The following is a 21,715-nucleotide window of genomic DNA, read 5'->3' as shown; positions in this document are numbered from 1 at the left end:
CACACACACATACATACATACATACATACATACATACATACATACATACATACACACAACTGGTGGATGGAAGGAACAATGTTCCAAGTCCCATTTGCACAAACTCTACACACACACACTTACAGCTGATGGCTGTGAGAGGCAATGTCCATGCCAAACCATTCACATACACATAGTTGATGTATGAGAGAAACAATGTTCTAGCCACACCCTATCTTAGTTTATTCTTTCTTCTACAGCTCATATATCCCAGCAAAATCTTTCAAGCAGTATATAATTATAATGTGATTACATGTTAGTTTTCTTCTGGTGAATGATTATGAAGAAACAGTATGTTTTCTCCTAACTTTAGGAAATATAATATTACATAGCACATGTAAAGATCAAATTAATCTTAAAAAATCATATGCATTCATAAACAAGCAACATCTATAGTTTAACAAAATGTAAGCAAGCAAGAGAGTTTCTCATGGTTTTTTCTCTTACTGGAAGGCAGCAATTTGCTGTTATAAAGAAAGAAGTATTACAATACTATTTATCTTTAAAAGTAATCCTGTAAAATCATAATCACAAATCTAAACTTTTATATAAAAATCAGTCATATCTATCTTTTTTATTAGACATGTTTCTTCATTTACATTTCAAATGTTATTCCCTTTCCCGGTTTCCTGTCCATAATCACCCTCCCATTCTCTCTCCACCATAAGGATGTTTCCCCAATCAACCACCCCTTATAACCCCCCCAACATTCCCCTGAACCGGGAGTCTACCCTTGGCAGGACCAAGGGCTTCCCCTTCCACTGGTGCCACAACAAAGCTATTCTTTGCTACTTATTCAGTCAGAGCCCTGGATCAGTATATGGATGGTCGTTTAATCCCTGGAATTGCTGGTTGGTTGGCATTGCTGTACTTATGGGTTTGAAGACCCTTCAGCTCTTTCAACCCTTAGTCTAATTCCCCCAAAGGGGGCACCATTCTCAGTTCAGTGGTTTGTTGCTAGCCTTCACCTCTGTAATTGAAATACTCTGGTTGTGTATCTCAGGAGAGATGTATATGCAATCACTTTCAACATGCTCTTCATAACGTCATCAATCTTATCTAGCTTTGGCGGCTGTATACATATGGGTCACATATGGGGCAGGCACTGAATGGCCATTTTTCAGTCACTGCTGTGAACTTTGCCTTCATATCCCCTCCTATGGACATTTTTGCTACCCCTCTTAAGAAGGAGTGATAGCATCTGCATTTTGGTCATCCTTCTTCTTGAGCTTCCTGTGGTCTGTGGATTGCATCGTGGGTAATTCGAGATTTTTGGCTAATATCCACTTATCACTGAGTGCATACCATACGTGTTTTTCTGTGATTGGGGTACCTCACTCAGGATGATATTTTCTAGTTCATTCCATCTGCCTATGAACTTCATGAAGTCATTGATTTTGATTACTGAGTAATAGTCCATTGTGTAGATGTACCACAATTTCTTAATACATTCCTTTGAAGGGCATCTGGGTTCTTTCCAGCTTCTGTTAGAAATAAGGCTGCTGTAAACATAGTGGAGCATGTGTCTTTGTTGTATGTTGGAGCATCTTTTGGGTACATGCCCAGCAGAAGTATAGCTGGCTCCTCAGGAAGTGCCATGTCCAATTTTCTGAGAAACCTCCAGACTAATTTCAAGAGTGGTTGAACCAGATTGCAGTCCCACCAAAAATGGAGGAGTATTCCTCTTTCTCCACATTCTTGCCAGCGTCTGCTATCACCTGAGTTTTTCATCTTAGACTGACTGGTGTGAGGTGGAATCTCAGGGTTGTTTGGATTTGGAATTCTGCCTCTGTGTGTCTCGAGTCTACCAGGCAGGTCACTTGGAGCAGAAAAATAGGTCTTACCTCTGCTCTCAGGTGTGTAGGTGCTCCTGGTTACTGTCTTTCAGTTCTCGACGAAGGCAAGAATCAGAAGGGTCCTGTGCCTGACTGCTCCTAGTTCCCTGCATCCAGCAGGCACAGCTGGCACTACGTGATTCCCTCTTGGGTGGGGTATGTGGGCAGAGAGTAGTCTCCTCTGATTTCTCAGAAGTGTCTGCACTTCTGTAGGTCCAACTCTCTCCCCTGAGGGATTGGGTTCAGGGAACTGTTTGTCCAGTTCAGTTCAGTTCTGGGCAAAGACCAGAATGGCAGGTATATGCAGCTGATTGTTCCTATATTCCTGTGTCCAGAGGCACTATCAAGTTTCCTCTTGAAAAAGCAATATTGGCAAAAGTGGGTAGAAGTGGCAGTCTGCTTTGAGGTCTCAGGATGGTCTGCACTTTGGGTGTTCAGCTCTCTTACTCACAGTCATAGCTGTCTTAAATCCTCAAAATGTACATCTACTCATCAACAATAGTTAATAAATCATATCGGAAAGCTGAATGCAAAATATGATATATGAAATCAGTTATCACCAGTCCATCCTCAATGAGATGTAATGACATCAGAGAATAATGACACTGTTCTTGTTCCCTGACCATAAAAGGTCCCTAGCTTAACTAAAAGTGTACCTTTCTGAACTTCACACTGTTCCCTAAGATTTTTTACATAGGAAACAGTAATAAAAATTATCTCAACCAAGCTTAACTGACTTATTTTTCCCAAAGTTTTCTAAGGGTGGTAGTCATTGTTCACAATCTAAATCTCTAAGTTCTTCTCTAAGGTAGTGTTCCAGTAGTAATGCCAAAAATAAATCAGGCACTAATATTGTGAATGCCACCAAGACTTCCCAGTGAGGGAATGGAAGCCTGCTTAAAGTTTTCATATAACTCTTAAACTAAGAGTGCAACAAACAGAGCAGAACTCCATAACAGCATAATGTCCACGGGACACATAGGTCTCAGGGCTGTGACACAAAAAGGCCCTCCCATAGTGCTATGGTAACCCATGGACTGAATTACATAAATTCTAAAGCCATTTGTCATTTCTCCTGCATGACCCTTGGCAGAGCTGTTTGGTTGTAAAATCATATATAATGTATCCAACAAGCCTGATAGCATACCTGAAAACTCTAGAAAAAATAAGCAAATACACCCAGGAGAAGTTGAATGTAGAAAATATCAAACTCAGTGCTGAAATCAACCATGTTGAAACAAAAATAATTATACAAAGAATCAACAAAACCACAAGTTAGTTCTTTGAGAAAATCAACAAGATAGATAAATACTTAGCCAGGCTAACCAGAGGGAACAGACAGTGTATACAAATTAACAAAATCAGAAATGGAAAGGGAGACATAACAGAAACTGAGGAAATTCAAAAAATTACCAGGTCCTACTACCAAAGACTATACTCAACAAAACTGGAAAATCTGGATGAAATGGACAATTCTATAGACAGATACCAGGTACCAAAGTTTAATCAGGGTCAGATAAACAATCCAAATAGTTCTGTAACCCCTAAGAAATCGAAGCAGTCATTAAATGTCTCCCAACACTTTGGTTGGTGGTTTAGTCCCTGAAGCTCTGAGAGGTCTAGTTAGTGTTAGTTGATATTGTTGTTCTTCCTATCAGGTTGCAAACCACTTCAACTTCTTCAGTGTTTACTCTAACTCCTCCATTGGAATCCCTGTGCTCAGTCCAGTGGTTAGCTGCAAGCATCATCATCTGTATTAGTAAGGATATAGCAGAGCCTCTCAGGAGACCTCTATCAGACTCCTGTCAGCAAGCACTTCTTGGTATCAGCAGTAGTGACTGGGTTTGGTGGATGAAGAATTGACTTTGAATTTTGCTGGAGATTGAATGGAATCTGTAGATTGCTTTCAGAAAAATGGCCATTTTCATTATATTAACCCTGCCAATCCATGGGCATGAGATATGTTTTCATTTTCTGAGAACTTCAACTTTTTTCTTTAGAGACTTGAAGCTCTTGTTATACAGATGTTTCACTTCCTTGATTAGAGTCACACCAAGGTATTTTATATTATTTGTGAATATTGTAAAGGGTGTCTTTTCCTTAATTTCTTTCTCAGCTTGTTTATCCTTTGAGTAGAGGAAGATTACTGATTTGTTTGAGTTAATTTTATACGTAACTCCTTTGCTGAAATTGTTTATCAGTTTAGCATTCCTCTCATGGAAGTTTTGGGGTCACTTAATTTGTATTATCATATCATCTGCACATAATGATACTTTGACATCTTCTTTTCCAATTTGTATCCCTTTAACCTCTTTTAATTGTCTAATTGTTCTTGCTAGGACTCCAACTACTATATTGAAAATGTAGAGTGAGTGGGCAACCTTGGATAGTCCCTAATTTTAGTGGGATTTCTTCAAGTTTCCCTCCATTTAGTTTGATGTTGGAATGAATCTGTAGTTAATACAGTGTAATTTATCTGTAGTTCAAGAAAATGTAAGCAAATATCTTCTGCCACCTTTATCAGTAGCATTTATTCTTTGATGAAATGATACAAAATGGGGAAACCACATCTATTCTAATAAGACTACATAGTTCCACAACTCAGCATAAAATTACATGAAGCATATATTGTTATTTCTGATTAAAAACAATGAAATTGTTTTAGATAGAACATTATCAACATAACTTAGCCATGCATACCCTAACTAAGATGTAAATGTATAAATTTGTATTTACCTTTTGTTTTCCTCAGTTCTTCCACTAGGCACTGTGCTTCCTCTTGAACACGGTCCTCAATGTTCCTTTTTCCTATTCCCAAATTCCGAAAGGTCATGATTGTGAATCGTCTCATCTCTTTCCATCTGTTTCCATTGCTAAAAACAATGCCTAAAGAAATGAGAAGATACTGGAAATAGATGCTAGGAACAGATGAAAATGGAAGCCATAGAGGTGTCCTACTGTGCTTAAGAAGGAAGTCCACCTCTTTCGTTCAAACTTATATCTTAATATAAACATGGTACAACACACACATAAATATGTACACTTACTTACCAAAACCTTTAGTAACATTTTCAATCATTGGATAGCTTCCTCTACCAGAAAACTTCTCCCCGTTATCAATCAGAGCTTCCTTTATTGCTTCATATCCATGCAATATGACAGTGGGCTGTGAGCCCAAATACAGAGTGAACACAGGGCCATAGGTTTTTGAAAACTGGAAATAGGAAAGAAAATGCAAATACTAGCAAACATATGTTATCTTAATCTACATAGTGTAAACCTCATTCACACTAACATTGTCTTTGCATTTTAATGATGCAGACATAAATCAGCAAAATTAGGCCCAATTAATGTTTGAAGTGTAAATTTTTAAGACAACACCAATGATTCTATTGATGAGTCCAGATTTGGCTTACTGCTACCACAAACACAGAGAATGAACACTGCAGAAGCAGGTGTGAACACCACAGGTATACAGTATTTCCTGAAAAACTGGTCCCTTATATGGCAGTATTCTTAACACCAGATTTAGGCATGCATGAACCAAAAATGGATATGAATATCTGTAAATATGCAGAATGATATTTTTGCATTTCTTGTGTTACTCCATGTCCATTGGTATTTAGATAAATTAGGTATTAGTTCTCTAGAGTCCAGTGTCAAGTAGATAACCTCAATAAAGATATATGTCTAAAAGTATACCTGACTTATTGAATAAAATGTTACTCACTATTGACTCCCAAACAAAACTAATCGGAAAAGCTGTTTTTTAAAAAGAAAACAAATATTCATAAATTTTCTAGTTTGAGTGGATTTTTATTTTTTATTTAAAAAATGTTTTGAGCTGGAGCGCCATTTACAACTTATAGCTCAGTTGCATTCCTGGAGGCCTGAAAGCACCAGGGATAAGCATTTGGACCCCTCCCTCACAAAGTGTGCCTTCCATTTCTCATATGCCCATCACCAACGATCTATGCCCTGTCCCCTGAGCTCTTCCAACTTTTCTGGAGACCTACATGCTCAAGGATAATTTGGTAAGAACCAGCCCCAGACTGCTTGCCTCCATGGGCCACCAAGCAAAAGCAACCTGAACGTTACCCCCTGTGTTCCATTTTGTCCCTGTATCTCCATTCTCTGAGACTGCATGCAGTGGGGGAAACCAGGTAAAAATGCTCACCTCCAAGGTCCCTGCAAACCAATACCCTCTAAATCATACCAAAGGGTCCTAAGCTGCACATGGTCTCTTGTGTTCCATTGTGCAGCTCAAAACTCTGCCTGCATTCCTGGAGGCCTGCCAGTAACTGGGACAGTCACTTTGGTAAAAGGCAGCTTAAGAACAAAATCAAGAAAAACTTGGGCAAAATGGCACCACCAGAGCCTAGATATTCTACTCTAGCAAGCCGCATATATGCTAACATAGTTAAAACATGAAAAAATGACCTTAAATCCAATAAAGATGATAGAGGACTTTACGAGGAAATGAATAAAACTGTTTAAGTTCTCAAAATGGAAATAAAGCAATAAATAAGTAAATAAGTAAGCAAACAAATAAATACCAAACAGCAACAAACACAAACAAAAAATACACAAATATAAAAATCCTGGAGATAAAACAATTAGGTAAAAGAACAGAAGCTACAAATTAAAAGATATCAAAGAAATAATCACAAGCATAAAAAGGTATGATAGAATAAATCAATTCATCTGTAAAGAATATGATAAATATAAAAAGTTTCTGACACAAAACATTAATAAAATCTGGGACAGTATGAAAGACCAAACCAAAGAATGATAGTAGTAAAAGAAGATTGCCAGCTACATGCCCAGAAAGTATTTTCAATCAAATCATAGAAGAAAATTTCCCCCAAGCTAAAGAAAAAACTGACTATGAACATATGCAAAGCTTACAAAATTCCAACTAGATTGAGCCAGAAAAGAAAATATTTCCACTGTATATTAATGAAAACATAAAACCTAAAGAACAAACAAAGAATATTTAAAGATCCAAGGAAGAAATACCAAGTAACATGCAAAGGGAGACCTAACAGAATTATACTGAATTCTTAATAGAGACTCTAAAAATGAAATGATCCCAGACAAATGTCTTGTAGAATCTGTGAAACCATCAAAACCAACCTAAACTACTATACACTGCAAAATTCAAATTCACCATAGATGGAGAAAGTAGGATATTCCATGACAAAACCAAATTTAAAAGAATATCTTTCAACAATCTAGCCCTATAGAAGATACTGGAAGGAAAACTTTAACTCAAGGATATTGACTATACCCATGAAAACACAAGAAATAAATAATTCCTTACAAATAAAATCAAAAGAAGGTGTATGCACACACACACACACACACACACACACACACACACCATTATCATGAGAATAACAGCAATTCATAATCATTGGTTATTTTATCAATAAAAATGCAGTTTCTTACTGTGGCTGTAACTTTTCTGATCCTGGCCCACAGCTCCATGCTCCCAAATCCCATGGGAGAGAGAGCTGAACACCAAGAGGTGCGGGCAATCCTGAGACTGCAGGGCAGAACAGACTGCCACTTCTGCCTAGCCTTGTCCTCATCCCTGGCCCAAAAGGAAACCACATAGTGCCTCTGGACACAGGAATATAGGAGCAGTCATCTGCAGGAGCAAGGTGGAGATCTGTGCCCAGATCTGAACTGAACAGGTCAAACAGCTCCCAGCATCCAAATCCCGTGGGGGTGGAGAATTAGACCCTCAGAAGTGTGGACACTCCTGAGAAACGAGAGGAGACTACTCTCTACCCACCTTCTGGTCTAAAGAGGAAAATACCTAGTGCCATCTCTGCCCTGGGAACAGGGAACTAGGAGCAATAGAGGCAGGACCCTTCCAGTTGCTGCCCTCACCAAGAGCTGAAAGCCAGCTGTCAGAAGCAACTATATGCCTGAGAGCAGAGGTAAGGCCAACTGTTTTGCTCCAAGTGACCTGCCTGGTGGACTCAGGACACACAAAGATAGAAGTACTCTGGGAATGGGCACTTCTGGTTTCTGACTGTGGCCAGAACATATCTGATCCCAGCCCACAGCTCCCTGCTCACAAACCCATGGGAGAGAGAACAGAACACTCAGAAGTGCAGGCAATCCTGAGACTGCAGGGCAGTACAGACTGCAACTTCTGCCCACATTTGCCTACATCACAGTCACAAGAGGAAACTGCGTAGTGACTCTGAGCATAGAAATATAGGAGCACGGCAAAAGATTTATATGATCTGAAGAGAAATCAGACAACAAAAGGAGGTCAAGGGGATACAGATCAGAAAAGTAGAAGTCAAAATATCACTATTTGCAGATGATATAATAGTATATTTAAGTGATCCCAAAAGTTCCACCAGAGAACTACTAAAGCTGATAAACAACTTCAGCAAAGTGGCTGGGTATAAAATTAACTCAAATAAATCAGTAGCCTTCCTCTACACAAAAGAGAAACAAGCCAAGAAAGATATTAGGGAAACGACACCCTTCATAATAGACCCAAATAATATAAAGTACCTCGGTGTGACTTTAACCAAGCAAATAAAAGATCTGTACAATAAGAACTTCAAGACTCTGAAGAAAGAAATTGAAGAGGCCTCAGAAGATGGAAAGATGTCCCATGCTCATGGATTGGCAGGATTAATATAGTAAAAATGGCCATTTTACCAAAAGCGATCTACAGATTCAATGCAATCCCCACCAAAATACCAATCCAATTCTTCAAAGAGTTAGACAGAACAATTTGCAAATTCATCTGGAATAGCAAAAACCCCAGGATAGCTAAAACTCTCCTCAACAATAAAAGGACTTCAGGGGGAATCACTATCCCTGAACTCAAGCAGTATTACAGAGCAATAGTGATAAAAACTGCATGGTATTGGTACAGAGACAGAAAGATAGACCAATGGAACAGAATGGAAGACCCAGAAATGAACCCACACACCTATGGGCACTTGATTTTTGACAAAGGAGCCAAAACCATCCAATGGAAAATAGATAGCATTTTCAGCAAATGGTGCTGGTTTAACTAGAGGTCAACATGTAGAAGAATGCAGATTGATCCATGCTTATCACCCTGTACAAAGCTTAAGTCCAAGTGGATCAAGGACCTCCAAATCAAACCAGATACAATCAAACTAATAGAAGAAAAACTAGGGCAGCATCTCGAACACATGGGCACTGGAAAAAATTTCCTGAACAAAACACCAATGGCTTATGCTCTAAGATCAAGAATCGACAAATGGGATCTCATAAAACTGCAAAGCTTCTGTAAGGCAAAGGACACTGTGGTTAGGACAAAACGGCAACCAACAGATTGGGAAAAGATCTTTACCAATCCTACAACAGATAGAGGGCTTATATCCAAAATATAAGAAGAACTCAAGAAGTTAGACCGCAGGGAGACAAATAACCCTATTAAAAAATGGGGTCCAGAGCTAAACAAAGAATTCACAGCTGAGGAATGCCCAATGGCTGAGAAACATCTAAAGAAATGTTCAACATCTTTAGTCATAAGGGAAATGCAAATCAAAACAACCCTGAGATTTCACCTCACACCAGTGAGAATGGCTAAGTTCAAAAACTCAGGTGACAGCAGATGCTGGCGAGGATGTGGAGAAAGAGGAACACTCCTCCATTGTTGGTGGGATTGCAGACTGTTACGACCATTCTGGAGATCAGACTGGAGGTTTCTCAGAAAATTGGACATTGAACTGCCTGAGGATCCAGCTATACCTCTCTTTGGCATATACCCAAAAGATGCCCCAACATATAAAAAAGACACGTGCTCCACTATGTTCATCACAACCTTATTTATAATAGCCAGAAGCTGGAAAGAACCCAGATGCCCTTCAACAAAGGAATGGATACAGAAAATGTGGTACATCTACACAATGGAATATTACTCAGCTATCAAAAACAATGACTTTATGAAATTCGTAGGCAAATGTTTGGAACTGGAAAATATCATCCTGAGTGAGGTAACCCAATCACAGAAAAACACACATGGTATGCACTCATTGATAAGCGACTATTAGCCCAAATGCTTGAATTACCCTAGATGCCTAGAACAAATGAAACTCAGGACAGATGATCAAAATGTGAATGCTTCACTCCTTCTTTAAAAGGAGGAACAAGAATACCCTTGGCAGGGAATAGAGAGGCAAAGATTAAAACAGACACAGAAGGAACACCCATTTAGAGCCTGCCCCACATGTGGCCCATACATATACAGCCATCCAATTAGACAAGATGGATGAAGCAAAGAAGTGCAGGCCGATAGGAGCCAGATGTATATCGCTCCTGAGAGACACAGCCAGAATACAGCAATCACAAAGGCGAATGCCAGCAGCAAACCACTGAACTGAGAATAGGACCCCCGTTGAAGCAATCAGAGAAAGAACTGGAAGAGCTTGAATGGGGCTTGAGACCCCTTATGAACAACCTTGCCAAGCAACCAGATATTCCAGGGACTAAGCCACTACCTAAAGACTATACATGGACTGACCCTGTACTCTGACCTCATAGGTAGCAAGGAATATCCTAGTAAGAGCACCAGTGGAAGGGGAAGCCCTGGGTCCTGCTAAGACTGAACCCCCAGTGAACTAGGTTGTTGAGGGGAGGGCGGCAATGGGGGGAGGATGGGGAGGGGAACACCAATAAGAAAGGGGAGGGGGGAGGGGGATGTTTGCCCGGAAACCGGGAAAGGGAATAACACTCGAATTGTATATAAGAAATACTCAAGTTAATAAAAAAAAGATTTAAAATAAAAATTAAGTTTCAAAAAGTTAAAAAAATATATATAGCAGCAGTCAGCTGCAGGAGCCCCAAGATCCAGATCTGTGCCCAGATCTGAACTGAACCAGTCAAACCGTTCCCTATACCCAAATCACTTGCAGTGGGGGGAGCTATATACTCTGAGAAACAAGAGGAGAGTACTCTCTCCCCATCTGACCAGATACATTCAAAGTAATAGAAAAAGTAGGGAAGAGTCTTGAACACATGGGCACTGGGGAAACTTTCCTGAACAGAGCACCAATGGCTTATAATCTAATATCAAGAATTGACAAATGGAAACTCAAAAAACTGCAAAGCTTCCGTAAGGCAAAGAACACTGTCATTAGAACAAACGGTAACCAACAGATTTGGAAAATATCTTTAACACTTGTACATCCGATGGAAGGCTAATATCCAAAATATACAAAAACTCAAGATGTTAGAATCCAGAGAGCCAAATAACACCATTAAGAAATGGGGTACAAACCTTCAGAGAGGCAGACAAGCCTGGGAAACCAGAAGAGACTGCTCCCTGCACACACATCTCGGACGCCAGAGGAAAAAGCCAAAGACCATCTGGAACCCTGGTGCACTGAAGCTCCCGGAAGGGGCGGCACAGGGCTTCCTGGTTGCTGCCGCTGCAGAGAGCCCCTGGGCAGCACCCCACGAGCGAACTTGAGCCTCGGGACCATAGGTAAGACCAAATTTTCTGCTGCAAGAAAGCTGCCAATGAGCTTGGGACACACGGAAGCAGAATTTCTCTAGGACCAGGCAAGTTCTGTGTTTACCGGAAGTCCCACACCCGCGGATCCCGGCCCGCAGCAGCTCTCTGCTCCCAGACCCCGTGAGAGAGAGACCCAACCGCCTGGTCAGGTGGGCACTCCTGAGGCTGCAGAGCAGAAGAGACCACCAACACTGCTCACCCCTGCCCACATCCCTGTCCCAAGAGGAAACTGTATAAGGCCTCTGGGCTCCCGTGGGGGAGGGCCCAGGAGCGGCAGGACCCCTGCCTGAGACACCACCAGAACCTGAAAGAAACAGACTGGATAAACAGTTCTCTGCACCCAAATCCCGTGGGAGGGAGAGCTAAACCTTCAGAGAGGCAGACAAGCCTGGGAAACCAGAAGAGACTGCTCCCTGCACACACATCTCGGACGCCAGAGGAAAAAGCCAAAGACCATCTGGAACCCTGGTGCACTGAAGCTCCCGGAAGGGGCGGCACAGGTCTTCCTGGTTGTTGCCGCTGCAGAGAGCCCCTGGGCAGCACCCCACGAGCGAACTTGAGCCTCAGGACCACAGGTAAGACCAAATTTTCTGCTGCAAGAAAGCTGCCTGGTGAACTCAAGACACAGGCCCACAGGAACAGCTGAAGACCTGTAAAGAGGAAAAACTACACGCCCGAAAGCAGAAAACTCTGTCCCCATAACTGACTGAAAGAGAGGAAAACAGGTCTACAGCACTCCTGACACACAGGCTTATAGGACAGTCTAGCCACTGTCAGAAATAGCAGAACAAAGTAACACTAGAGATAATCTGATGGCAAGAGGCAAGCGCAGGAACACAAGCAACAGAAACCAAGACTACATGGCATCATCGGAGCCCAATTCTCCCACCAAAGCAAACACGGAATATCCAAACACACCAGAAAAGCAAGACCTAGGTTCAAAATCATATTTGATCATGATGCTGGAGGACTTCAAGAAAGACATGAAGAACTCCCTTAGAGAACAAGTAGAAGCCTACAGAGAGGAATCGCAAAAATGCCAGAAAGAATCGCAAAAATCCCTGAAAGAATTCCAGGAAAACATAAATAAACAAGTAGAAGCCCATAGAGAGGAGACACAAAAATCCCTGAAAGAATTCCAGGAAAACACAATCAAACAGTTGAAGGAATTAAAAATGGAAATAGAAGCAATCAAGAAAGAACACATGGAAACAACCCTGGATATAGAAAACCAAAAGAAGAGACAAGGAGCTGTAGATACAAGCTTCACCAACAGAATACAAGAGATGGAAGAGAGAATCTCAGGAGCAGAAGATTCCATAGAAATCATTGACTCAACTGTCAAAGATAATGTAAAGCGGAAAAAGCTACTGGTCCAAAACATACAGGAAATCCCGGACTCAATGAGAAGATCAAACCTAAGGATAATAGGTATAGAAGAGAGTGAAGACTCCCAGCTCAAAGGACCAGTAAATATCTTCAACAAAATCATAGAAGAAAACTTCCCTAACCTAAAAAAAGAGATACCCATAGACATACAAGAAGCCTACAGAACTCCAAATAGATTGGACCAGAAAAGAAACACCTCCCGTCACATAATTGTCAAAACACCAAACGCACAAAATAAAGAAAGAATATTAAAAGCAGTAAGGGAAAAAGGTCAAGTAACATATAAAGGGAGACCTATCAGAATCACACCAGACTCCTCGCCAGAAACTATGAAGGCCAGAAGATCCTGGACTGATGTCATACAGACCCTAAAATAACACAAATGCCAGCCCAGGTTACTGTATCCAGCAAAACTCTCAATTAACATTGATGGAGAAACCAAGATATTCCATGACAAAACCAAATTTACACAATATCTTTCCACAAATCCAGCACTACATAGGATAATAAATGGTAAAGCCCAACATAAGGAGGCAAGCTATATCCTAGAAGAAGCAAGAAACTAATCGTCTTGGCAACAAAACAAAGAGAATGAAAGCACACAAACATAACCTCACATCCAAATATGAATATAAAGGGAAACAATAATCACTATTCCTTAATATCTCTCAATATCAATGGCCTCAACTCCCCAATAAAAAGACATAGATTAACAAACTGGATACGCAACGAGGACCCTGCATTCTGCTGCCTACAGGAAACACACCTCAGAGACAAAGACAGACACTACCTCAGAGTGAAAGACTGGAAAACAACTTTCCAAGCAAATGGTCAGAAGAAGCAAGCTGGAGTAGCCATTCTAATATCAAATAAAATCAATTTCCAACTAAAAGTGATCAAAAAAGATAAGGAAGGACACTTCATATTCATCAAAGGAAAAATCCACCAAGATGAACTCTCAATCCTAAATATCTATGCCCCAAATACAAGGGCACCTACATACGTAAAAGAAACCTTACTAAAGCTCAAAACACACATTGCACCTCACACAATAAAAATGGGAGATTTCAACACCCCACTCTCATCAATGGACAGATCATGGAAACAGAAATTAAACAGTGATGTCGACAGACTAAGAGAAGTCATGAGCCAAATGGACTTAACGGATATTTATAGAACATTCTATCCTAAAGCAAAAGGATATACCTTCTTCTCAGCTCCTCATGGTACTTTCTCCAAAATTGACCATATAATTGGTCAAAAAACGGGCCTCAACAGGTACAGAAAGATAGAAATAATCCCATGCGTGCTATCGGCCACCACGGCCTAAAACTGGTCTTCAATAACAATAAGGGAAGAATGCCCACATATACGTGGAAATTGAACAACGCTCTACTCAATGATAACATGGTCAAGGAAGAAATAAAGAAAGATATTAAAAACTTTTTAGAATTTAATGAAAAGGAAGATACAACATACTCAAACTTATGGGACACAATGAAAGCTGTGCTAAGAGGAAAACTCATAGCGCTGAGTGCCTGCAGAAAGAAACAGGAAAGAGCATATGTCAGCAGCTTGACAGCACACCTAAAAGCTCTAGAACAAAAAGAAGCAAATACACCCAGGAGGAGTAGAAGGCAGGAAATAATCAAACTCAGAGCTGAAATCAACCAAGTAGAAACAAAAAGGACCATAGAAAGAATCAACAGAACCAAAAGTTGGTTCTTTGAGAAAATCAACAAGATAGATAAACCCTTAGCCAGACTAACGAGAGGACACAGAGAGTGCGTCCAAATTAACAAAATCAGAAATGAAAAGGGAGACATAACTACAGATTCAGAGGAAATTCAAAAAATCATCAGATCTTACTATAAAAACCTATATTCAACAAAATTTGAAAATCTTCAGGAAATGGACAATTTCCTAGACAGATACCAAGTATCGAAGTTAAATCAGGAACAGATAAACCAGTTAAACAACCCCATAACTCCTAAGGAAATAGAAGCAGTCATTAAAGGTCTCCCAACCAAAAAGAGCCCAGGTCCAGACGGGTTTAGTGCAGAATTCTATCAAACCTTCATAGAAGACCTCATACCAATATTATCCAAACTATTCCACAAAATTGAAACAGATGGAGCCCTACTGAATTCCTTCTACGAAGCCACAATTACTCTTATACCTAAACCACACAAAGACACAACAAAGAAAGAGAACTTCAGACCAATTTCCCTTATGAATATCGACGCAAAAATACTCAATAAAATTCTGGCAAACCGAATTCAAGAGCACATCAAAACAATCATCCACCATGATCAAGTAGGCTTCATCCCAGGCATGCAGGGATGGTTTAATATACGGAAAACCATCAAGTTGATCCATTATATAAACAAACTGAAAGAACAGAAAAACATGATCATTTCATTAGATGCTGAGAAAGCATTTGACAAAATTAAACAGCCCTTCATGATAAAAGTCCTGGAAAGAATAGGAATTCAAGGCCCATACCTGAACATAGTAAAAGCCATATACAGCAAACCAGTTGCTAACATTAAACTAAATGGAGAGAAACTTGAAGCAATGCCACTAAAATCAGGGACTTGACAAGGCTGCCCACTCTCTCCCTACTTATTCAATATAGTTCTTGAAGTTCTAGCCAGAGCAATCAGACAACAAAAGGAGATCAAGGGGATACAGATCGGAAAAGAAGAGGTCAAAATATCACTATTTGCAGATGGCATGATAGTATATTTAAGTGATCCCAAAAGTTCCACCAGAGAACTACTAAAGCTGATAAACAACTTCAGCAAAGTGGCTGGGTATAAAATTAACTCAAATAAATCAGTTGCCTTCCTCTATACGAAAGAGAAACAAGCCGAGAAAGAAATTAGGGAAACGACACCCTTCATAATAGACCCAAATAATATAAAGTACCTCGGTGTGACTTTAACCAAGCAAGTAAAAGATCTGTACAATAAGAACTTCAAGACACTGAGGAAAGAAATTGAAGAAGACCTCAGAAGATGGAAAGTTCTCCCATGCTCATGGATTGGCAGGATTAATATAGTAAAAATGGCCATTTTACCAAAAGCAATCTACAGATTCAATGCAATCCCCATCAAAATACCAATCCAATTCTTCAAAGAGTTAGACAGAACAATTTGCAAATTCATCTGGAATAACAAAAAACCCAGGATAGCTAAAGCTATCCTCAACAATAAAAGGACTTCAGGGGGAATCACTATCCCTGAACTCAAGCAGTATTACAGAGCAATATTGATAAAAACTGCATGGTATTGGTACAGAGACAGACAGATAGACCAATGGAATAGAATTGAAGACACAGAAATGAACCCACACACCTATGGTCACTTGATTTTTGACAAAGGAGCCAAAACCATCCAATGGAAAAAAGATAGCATTTTCAGCAAATGGTGCTGGTTTTACTGGAGGTCAACATGTAGAAGAATGCAGATCGATCCATGCTTATCACCCTGTACAAAGCTTAAGTCTAAGTGGATCAAGGACTTCCACATCAAACCAGACACACTCAAACTAATAGAAGAAAAGCTAGGGAAGCATCTGGAACACATGGGCACTGGAAAAAATTTCCTGAACAAAACACCAATGGCTTATGCTCTAAGATCAAGAATCGACAAATGGGAACTCATAAAACTGCAAAGCTTCTGTAAGGCAAAGGACACTGTGGTTAGGACAAAACGGCAACCAACAGATTGGGAAAAGATCTTTACCAATCCTACAACAGATAGAGGCCTTATATCCAAAATATACAAAGAACTCAAGAAGTTAGACCGCAGGGAAACAAATAACCCTATTAAAAAATGGGGTTCAGAGCTAAACAAAGAATTCACAGCTGAGGAATGCCGAATGGCTGAGAAACACCTAAAGAAATGTTCAACATCTTTAGTCATAAGGGAAATGCAAATCAAAACAACCCTGAGATTTCACCTCACACCAGTGAGAATTGCTAAGATCAAAAACTCAGGTGACAGCAGATGCTGGCGAGGATGTGGAGAAAGAAGAACACTCCTCCATTGTTGGTGGGATTGCAGACTGGTAAAACCATTCTGGAAATCAGTCTGGAGGTTCCTCAAAAAATTGGACATTGAACTGCCTGAGGATCCAGCTATACCTCTCTTGGGCATATACCCAAAAGATGCCTCAACATATAAAAGAGACACGTGCTCCAGTATGTTCATCGCAGCCTTATTTATAATAGCCAGAAAATGGAAAGAACCCAGATGCCCTTCAACAGAGGAATGGATACAGAAAATGTGGTACATCTACACAATGGAATATTACTCAGCTATCAAAAACAACGAGTTTATGAAATTCGTAGGCAAATGGTTGGAACTGGAAAATATCATCCTGAGTGAGCTAACCCAATCACAGAAAGACATACATGGTATGCACTCATTGATAAGTGGCTATTAGCCCAAATGCTTGAATTGCCCTAGATCCCTAGAACAAACGAAACTCAAGACGGATGATCAAAATGTGAATGCTTCACTCCTTCTTTAAATGAGGAATAAGAATACCCTTGGCAGGGAAGGGAGAGGCAAAGATTAAAACAGAGACTGAAGGAACACCCATTCAGAGCCTGCCCCACATGTGGCCCATACATATACAGCCACCCAATTAGACAAGATGGATGAAGCAAAGAAGTGCAGACTGACAGGAGCCGGATGTAGATCTCTCCTGAGAGACACAGCCAGAATACAGCACATACAGAGGCGAATGCCAGCAGCAAACCACTGAACTGAGAATAGGTCCCCTATTGAAGGAATGAGAGAAAGAACTGGAAGAGCTTGAAGGGGCTCGAGACCCCAAAAGTACAACAATGCCAAGCAACCAGATATTCCAGGGACTAAGCCACTACCTAAAGACTATACATGGACTGACCCTGGACTCTGACCCCATAGGTAGCAATGAATATCCTAGTAAGAGCACCAGTGGAAGGGGAAGCCCTGGGTCCTGCTAAGACTGAACCCCCAGTGAACTAGTCTATGGGGGGAGGGCGGCAATGGGGGGAGTGTTGGGAGGGGAACACCCATAAGGAAGGGGAGGGGGGAGGGGGATGTTTGCCCGGAAACCGGGAAAGGGAATAACACTCGAAATGTATACAAGAAATACTCAAGTTAATAAAAAAAAAAAGAAATGGGGTACAGCGCTAAACAAAGAATTCACAGTTAAAGAATATGAAATGGCTGCTAAGCTCCTAAAGAAATGTTAAACATCCTTAGTCATCAGGGAAATGCAAATCAAAACAACCCTGAGATTCCACCTCAAATCAGTCAGAAAGGTAAAATCTAAAACTCAGCCACCAGCAGATGCTGATGAGGATGTGGAGAAAGAGGAACACTTCTCCATTGTTGGTGGGATTTCTAACTAGTACAACCTCTCTGGAAATCAGTCTGGAGGATCCTTAGAAAATTGGACATTGCACTACCTGAGGACCCAGCTATACCTCTCCTGGGCATATATTCAAAAGAAAAGATGCTCTGTCATACAACAAAGGCACATGCTCCACTATGTTCATAGCAGCCTTATTTATAATAGCCAGAAGCTGGAGAGAACCCAGATGCCCTTCAATCAAGGAATGGATACAGAAAATGTATTACATCTTCACTATAGAGTACTACTGAGCTATGGAAACAATGACTTCATGAAATTCATAGGCAAATGAAAGGAACTAGAAAATATCATTTTGAGTGAAGTATCCCAATCACAAAAAACACACATGGTATTCACTCATTGATAAGTGTATATTAGCCCAAATGCTCGAATTACCCAAGATGCAATGCATGAATCACATGAAACTCAGGAAAGATGAACAAAATGTGGATGCTTCATTCCTTCTTAAAAGGGAAAATAAAAAATATCCATAGGAGGGGATATGGAGGCAAAATTTAGAGCAGAGACTGAAGGAATGGCCATTCAGAGCCGGTACCACATGGGGCCCATATACATACATATATATATATATATATATATATATATATATATATATATATATATACACACATATATCCAGCAAAACAGATAAGATGCATGAAGCAAAGAAGTGAATGATGACAGGAACCAGATATAGATCTCTCCCAAGAGACACAACGGAACATGTCAAATACAGGGGCGAATGCTAGCTGCAAACCACTGAACTGAGAATGGGACCCCTGTTGGAGGAATTAGAGAAAGAATTGAAAGAGCTGAAGGGGCTTGCGACCCCAAAAGAATAACAATGACAGCCAACCAGCACTTCCAGGAATTAAACCACCACCCAAAGTCAATACATGGACTGACCTTGGGCTCCAACTACACATGTAGCTGTGAATAGCCTTGTTGGGGTACCAATGGAAGGGCAAGCCCTTGGTCCTGCCAAGGTTGGAATCCCACTTCAGGGGATTGTTTACAGAGGTTAGGGGGAGATGGATGGGAAGGGGAACACTCTTACAGAAAGGGAGGAGGGGTTAGGGGGCTGACGGACAGTAAACCTGGAAAGGGGGTAACATTTATATTTTTTTAAGTATTCTTTTATTTTCCATCTTTATTAATTTGGGTATTTTTTATTTACATTTTATTGTTATTCCATTTCCCGGTTCTGGGCCACCATCCCCCTAACTCCTCCCCGTCCCTTTCTATATGGGTGTTCCCCTCCATATTCTCCCCCCATTACTGCCCTCCTTCCAACAATCACGTTCACTGGGGGTTCAGTCTGGCAGGACCAAGGGCTTCCCCTTCCACTGGTGCTCTTACTAGGCTATTCATTGCTACCTATGAGGTTGGAGCCCAGGGTCAGTCCATGTATAGTCTTTGGGTAGTGGCTTAGTCCCTGGAAGCTCTGGTTGGTTGGCATTGTTGTTCATGTAAGGTTGCGAGCCCCTTCAAGCTCTTCCAGTCCTTTCTCTGATTCCTTCAATGGGGGTACCGTTCTCAGTTCAGTGGTTTGCTGCTGGCATTCACCTATGTATTTGCTGTATTCTGGCTGTTGCTCTCAGGAGAGGTCTACATCCGGTTCCTGTCGGCCTGTACTTCTTTGCTTCATCCATCTTGTATAATTGGGTGGCTCTATATGTATGGGCCACATGTGGGGCGGGCTCTGAATGGGTGTTCCTTCTGCCCCTGTTTTAATCTTTGGTTGGCAGACTTCTAATGACTGCTTCTCTTGCCTTGGGCTCGTGGGTCAGTTTAGATGATTTATCTGAGAGAACATGGAAAGGGCCTCAAACTCATTGATCCCCTGTGGTGTGTATTGAAAGACAGACAGAAAGGAAGAAAGAAAGAAAGAAAGAAAGAAAGAAAGAAAGAAAGAAAGAAAGAAAGAGAGAAAGAGAGAGAGAGGGGGAGGGAGGGAGGGAGGGAGGAAGGAAGGAATGAAGGAGGAAGGAAGGAAGGAAGGAAGGGAAAGAAAAGAAAAGAAAATCCTTCTTGAACAAGCTAGGAACCTAGTAAAATAGAAACTCCAGTAATCTATGAGGGTGACTGTAGCCATAACTGTTTCAGTAGGGGATATAGACGCTAAAATAGCCATCTGCTAAGACCAGGCAAAACTTTAGTGGACAGGCAGGGACACCATCCCAGCCACAAAACCTTCAAGTCACAATTTTTCATGTCTACAAGTTGTGTATGGATAAAGCTGGAGCAAAATTTGAAGAAATTACCAAACAATGCCTGGCCCAACTTGAGAGACATTCCTTAAGAAAAAGCCTATCCTTGACCCTATTAATGATATTCTGCTATACTTACAGACATGAGACTAGCATAACTGTCATCTGATAGGCTTCAACAATCAGCAGTTGGAAATAGATGGAAACTCACAACCAAATATTAGGAAGAGCTAAGAAGAAGCTACAGTCAGGATTTGAGTTACTAAAATAATTAATAAATTAATGCCATGACCTAACTTTCTTCAACATGAAACCTTGCTCATTATTCAATTCCTGACAAGTGCCAGTTATAAAAGGCATAAGCTACACAATACTTGGTGAGAGGTATGACTTTATGATTGTTTATAACATTACTGTCTTCAGTACTATATTTTCATTTAAAAGAAGTTCTAATTTATCTTCCTTATCAAGTTATTACAGGATCACAGACAATACTTACCTTGGTTAAGGATTGGCTGATGTTCTTGACATCTATCTGGAGGAAATTACCAATAATTGGGAGAGGAGTGGGGCCAGGAGGGAGCTTCCTTCTCCTAGAGCTCTGTCTCCAGAGTGAAAGGAGAATGAGAGAGGAGAGAGTAAGTACCAGGAAAGTGACCAGATCCATGGAGACCCTCCTTACTGATGCAGTTGTGATCAGGCAGCACAGAGATTTTATAACATGCTGAAACAACATGCACCTCTTTGAGCATCATTGATTAGTCCATTAGGGAATCTTTAATCCCACTTGCTCTCTATCAAGTGATCTTTGTCCCTTTGATAGAGATAAATATAAGATATCATTTACTTTGACCTTTATACAGTGCCCATTTGAATTTCTGGCTAATACTAAGGATTGGTGCCCAATTACTGATAATAAAAGTAAACAAATATTTTCTAATGTGTGGTAATTCTTCAGAATTAATATATTAATTTTAAGATTCAAGAAAACTCCTCCATATATGACTTAAGTCATATATTACTTATGATATTTATATACTCAATGAAATATGTTTATTTTTAACAAAATCATACTATATAACATAGGCAGGTCTCTAACTGACAGCTCTTCTGCTACATTGCCCTAATAACCAGAAATATATTTACATACCACAAAGATCATGCATACTTAAAATGTTTATTTTCTATACTAAACATTCCAACAGATTTTGTTCAATAACATATGCTTTATAGCTCCTTATTTTACTCTTGTCCAATACAAAACAAAGAACAGAAAACATACATGTCAGTCACACATCTTTACTCAA

The 21,715-nt window shown here is 40.3% G+C and overlaps 1 protein-coding gene across 2 annotated transcripts in view; it reads right to left on the bottom strand.

The window, feature by feature from the left end:
* LOC120098584 (cytochrome P450 2C7-like) overlaps positions 1 to 21,219 on the bottom strand; it is a 266,275-nt gene extending 245,056 nt beyond the window's left edge. The window contains exons 1-3 of one of the 2 annotated variants that reach the window (XM_039098189.2): positions 20,908 to 21,219; positions 4,926 to 5,088; positions 4,611 to 4,760 (exon numbers count right to left, since the gene is read on the bottom strand). In XM_039098189.2, the coding sequence (XP_038954117.2) occupies positions 4,611 to 4,760; positions 4,926 to 5,088; positions 20,908 to 21,144 (550 nt within the window). In that variant the 5' untranslated portion in view covers positions 21,145 to 21,219. The remainder of the gene's footprint in view (positions 1 to 4,610; positions 4,761 to 4,925; positions 5,089 to 20,907) is intronic. The other variant, XM_063280345.1, reaches the window with a different exon arrangement.
* Between the last annotated feature and the right edge of the window lie 496 nt (positions 21,220 to 21,715).

The sequence above is a fragment of the Rattus norvegicus genome, chromosome 1 (genome assembly GCF_036323735.1).
Source record: "Rattus norvegicus strain BN/NHsdMcwi chromosome 1, GRCr8, whole genome shotgun sequence".
Taxonomy (NCBI): domain Eukaryota; kingdom Metazoa; phylum Chordata; class Mammalia; order Rodentia; family Muridae; genus Rattus; species Rattus norvegicus.
This window is presented reverse-complemented; position numbering and strand designations above follow the sequence as displayed.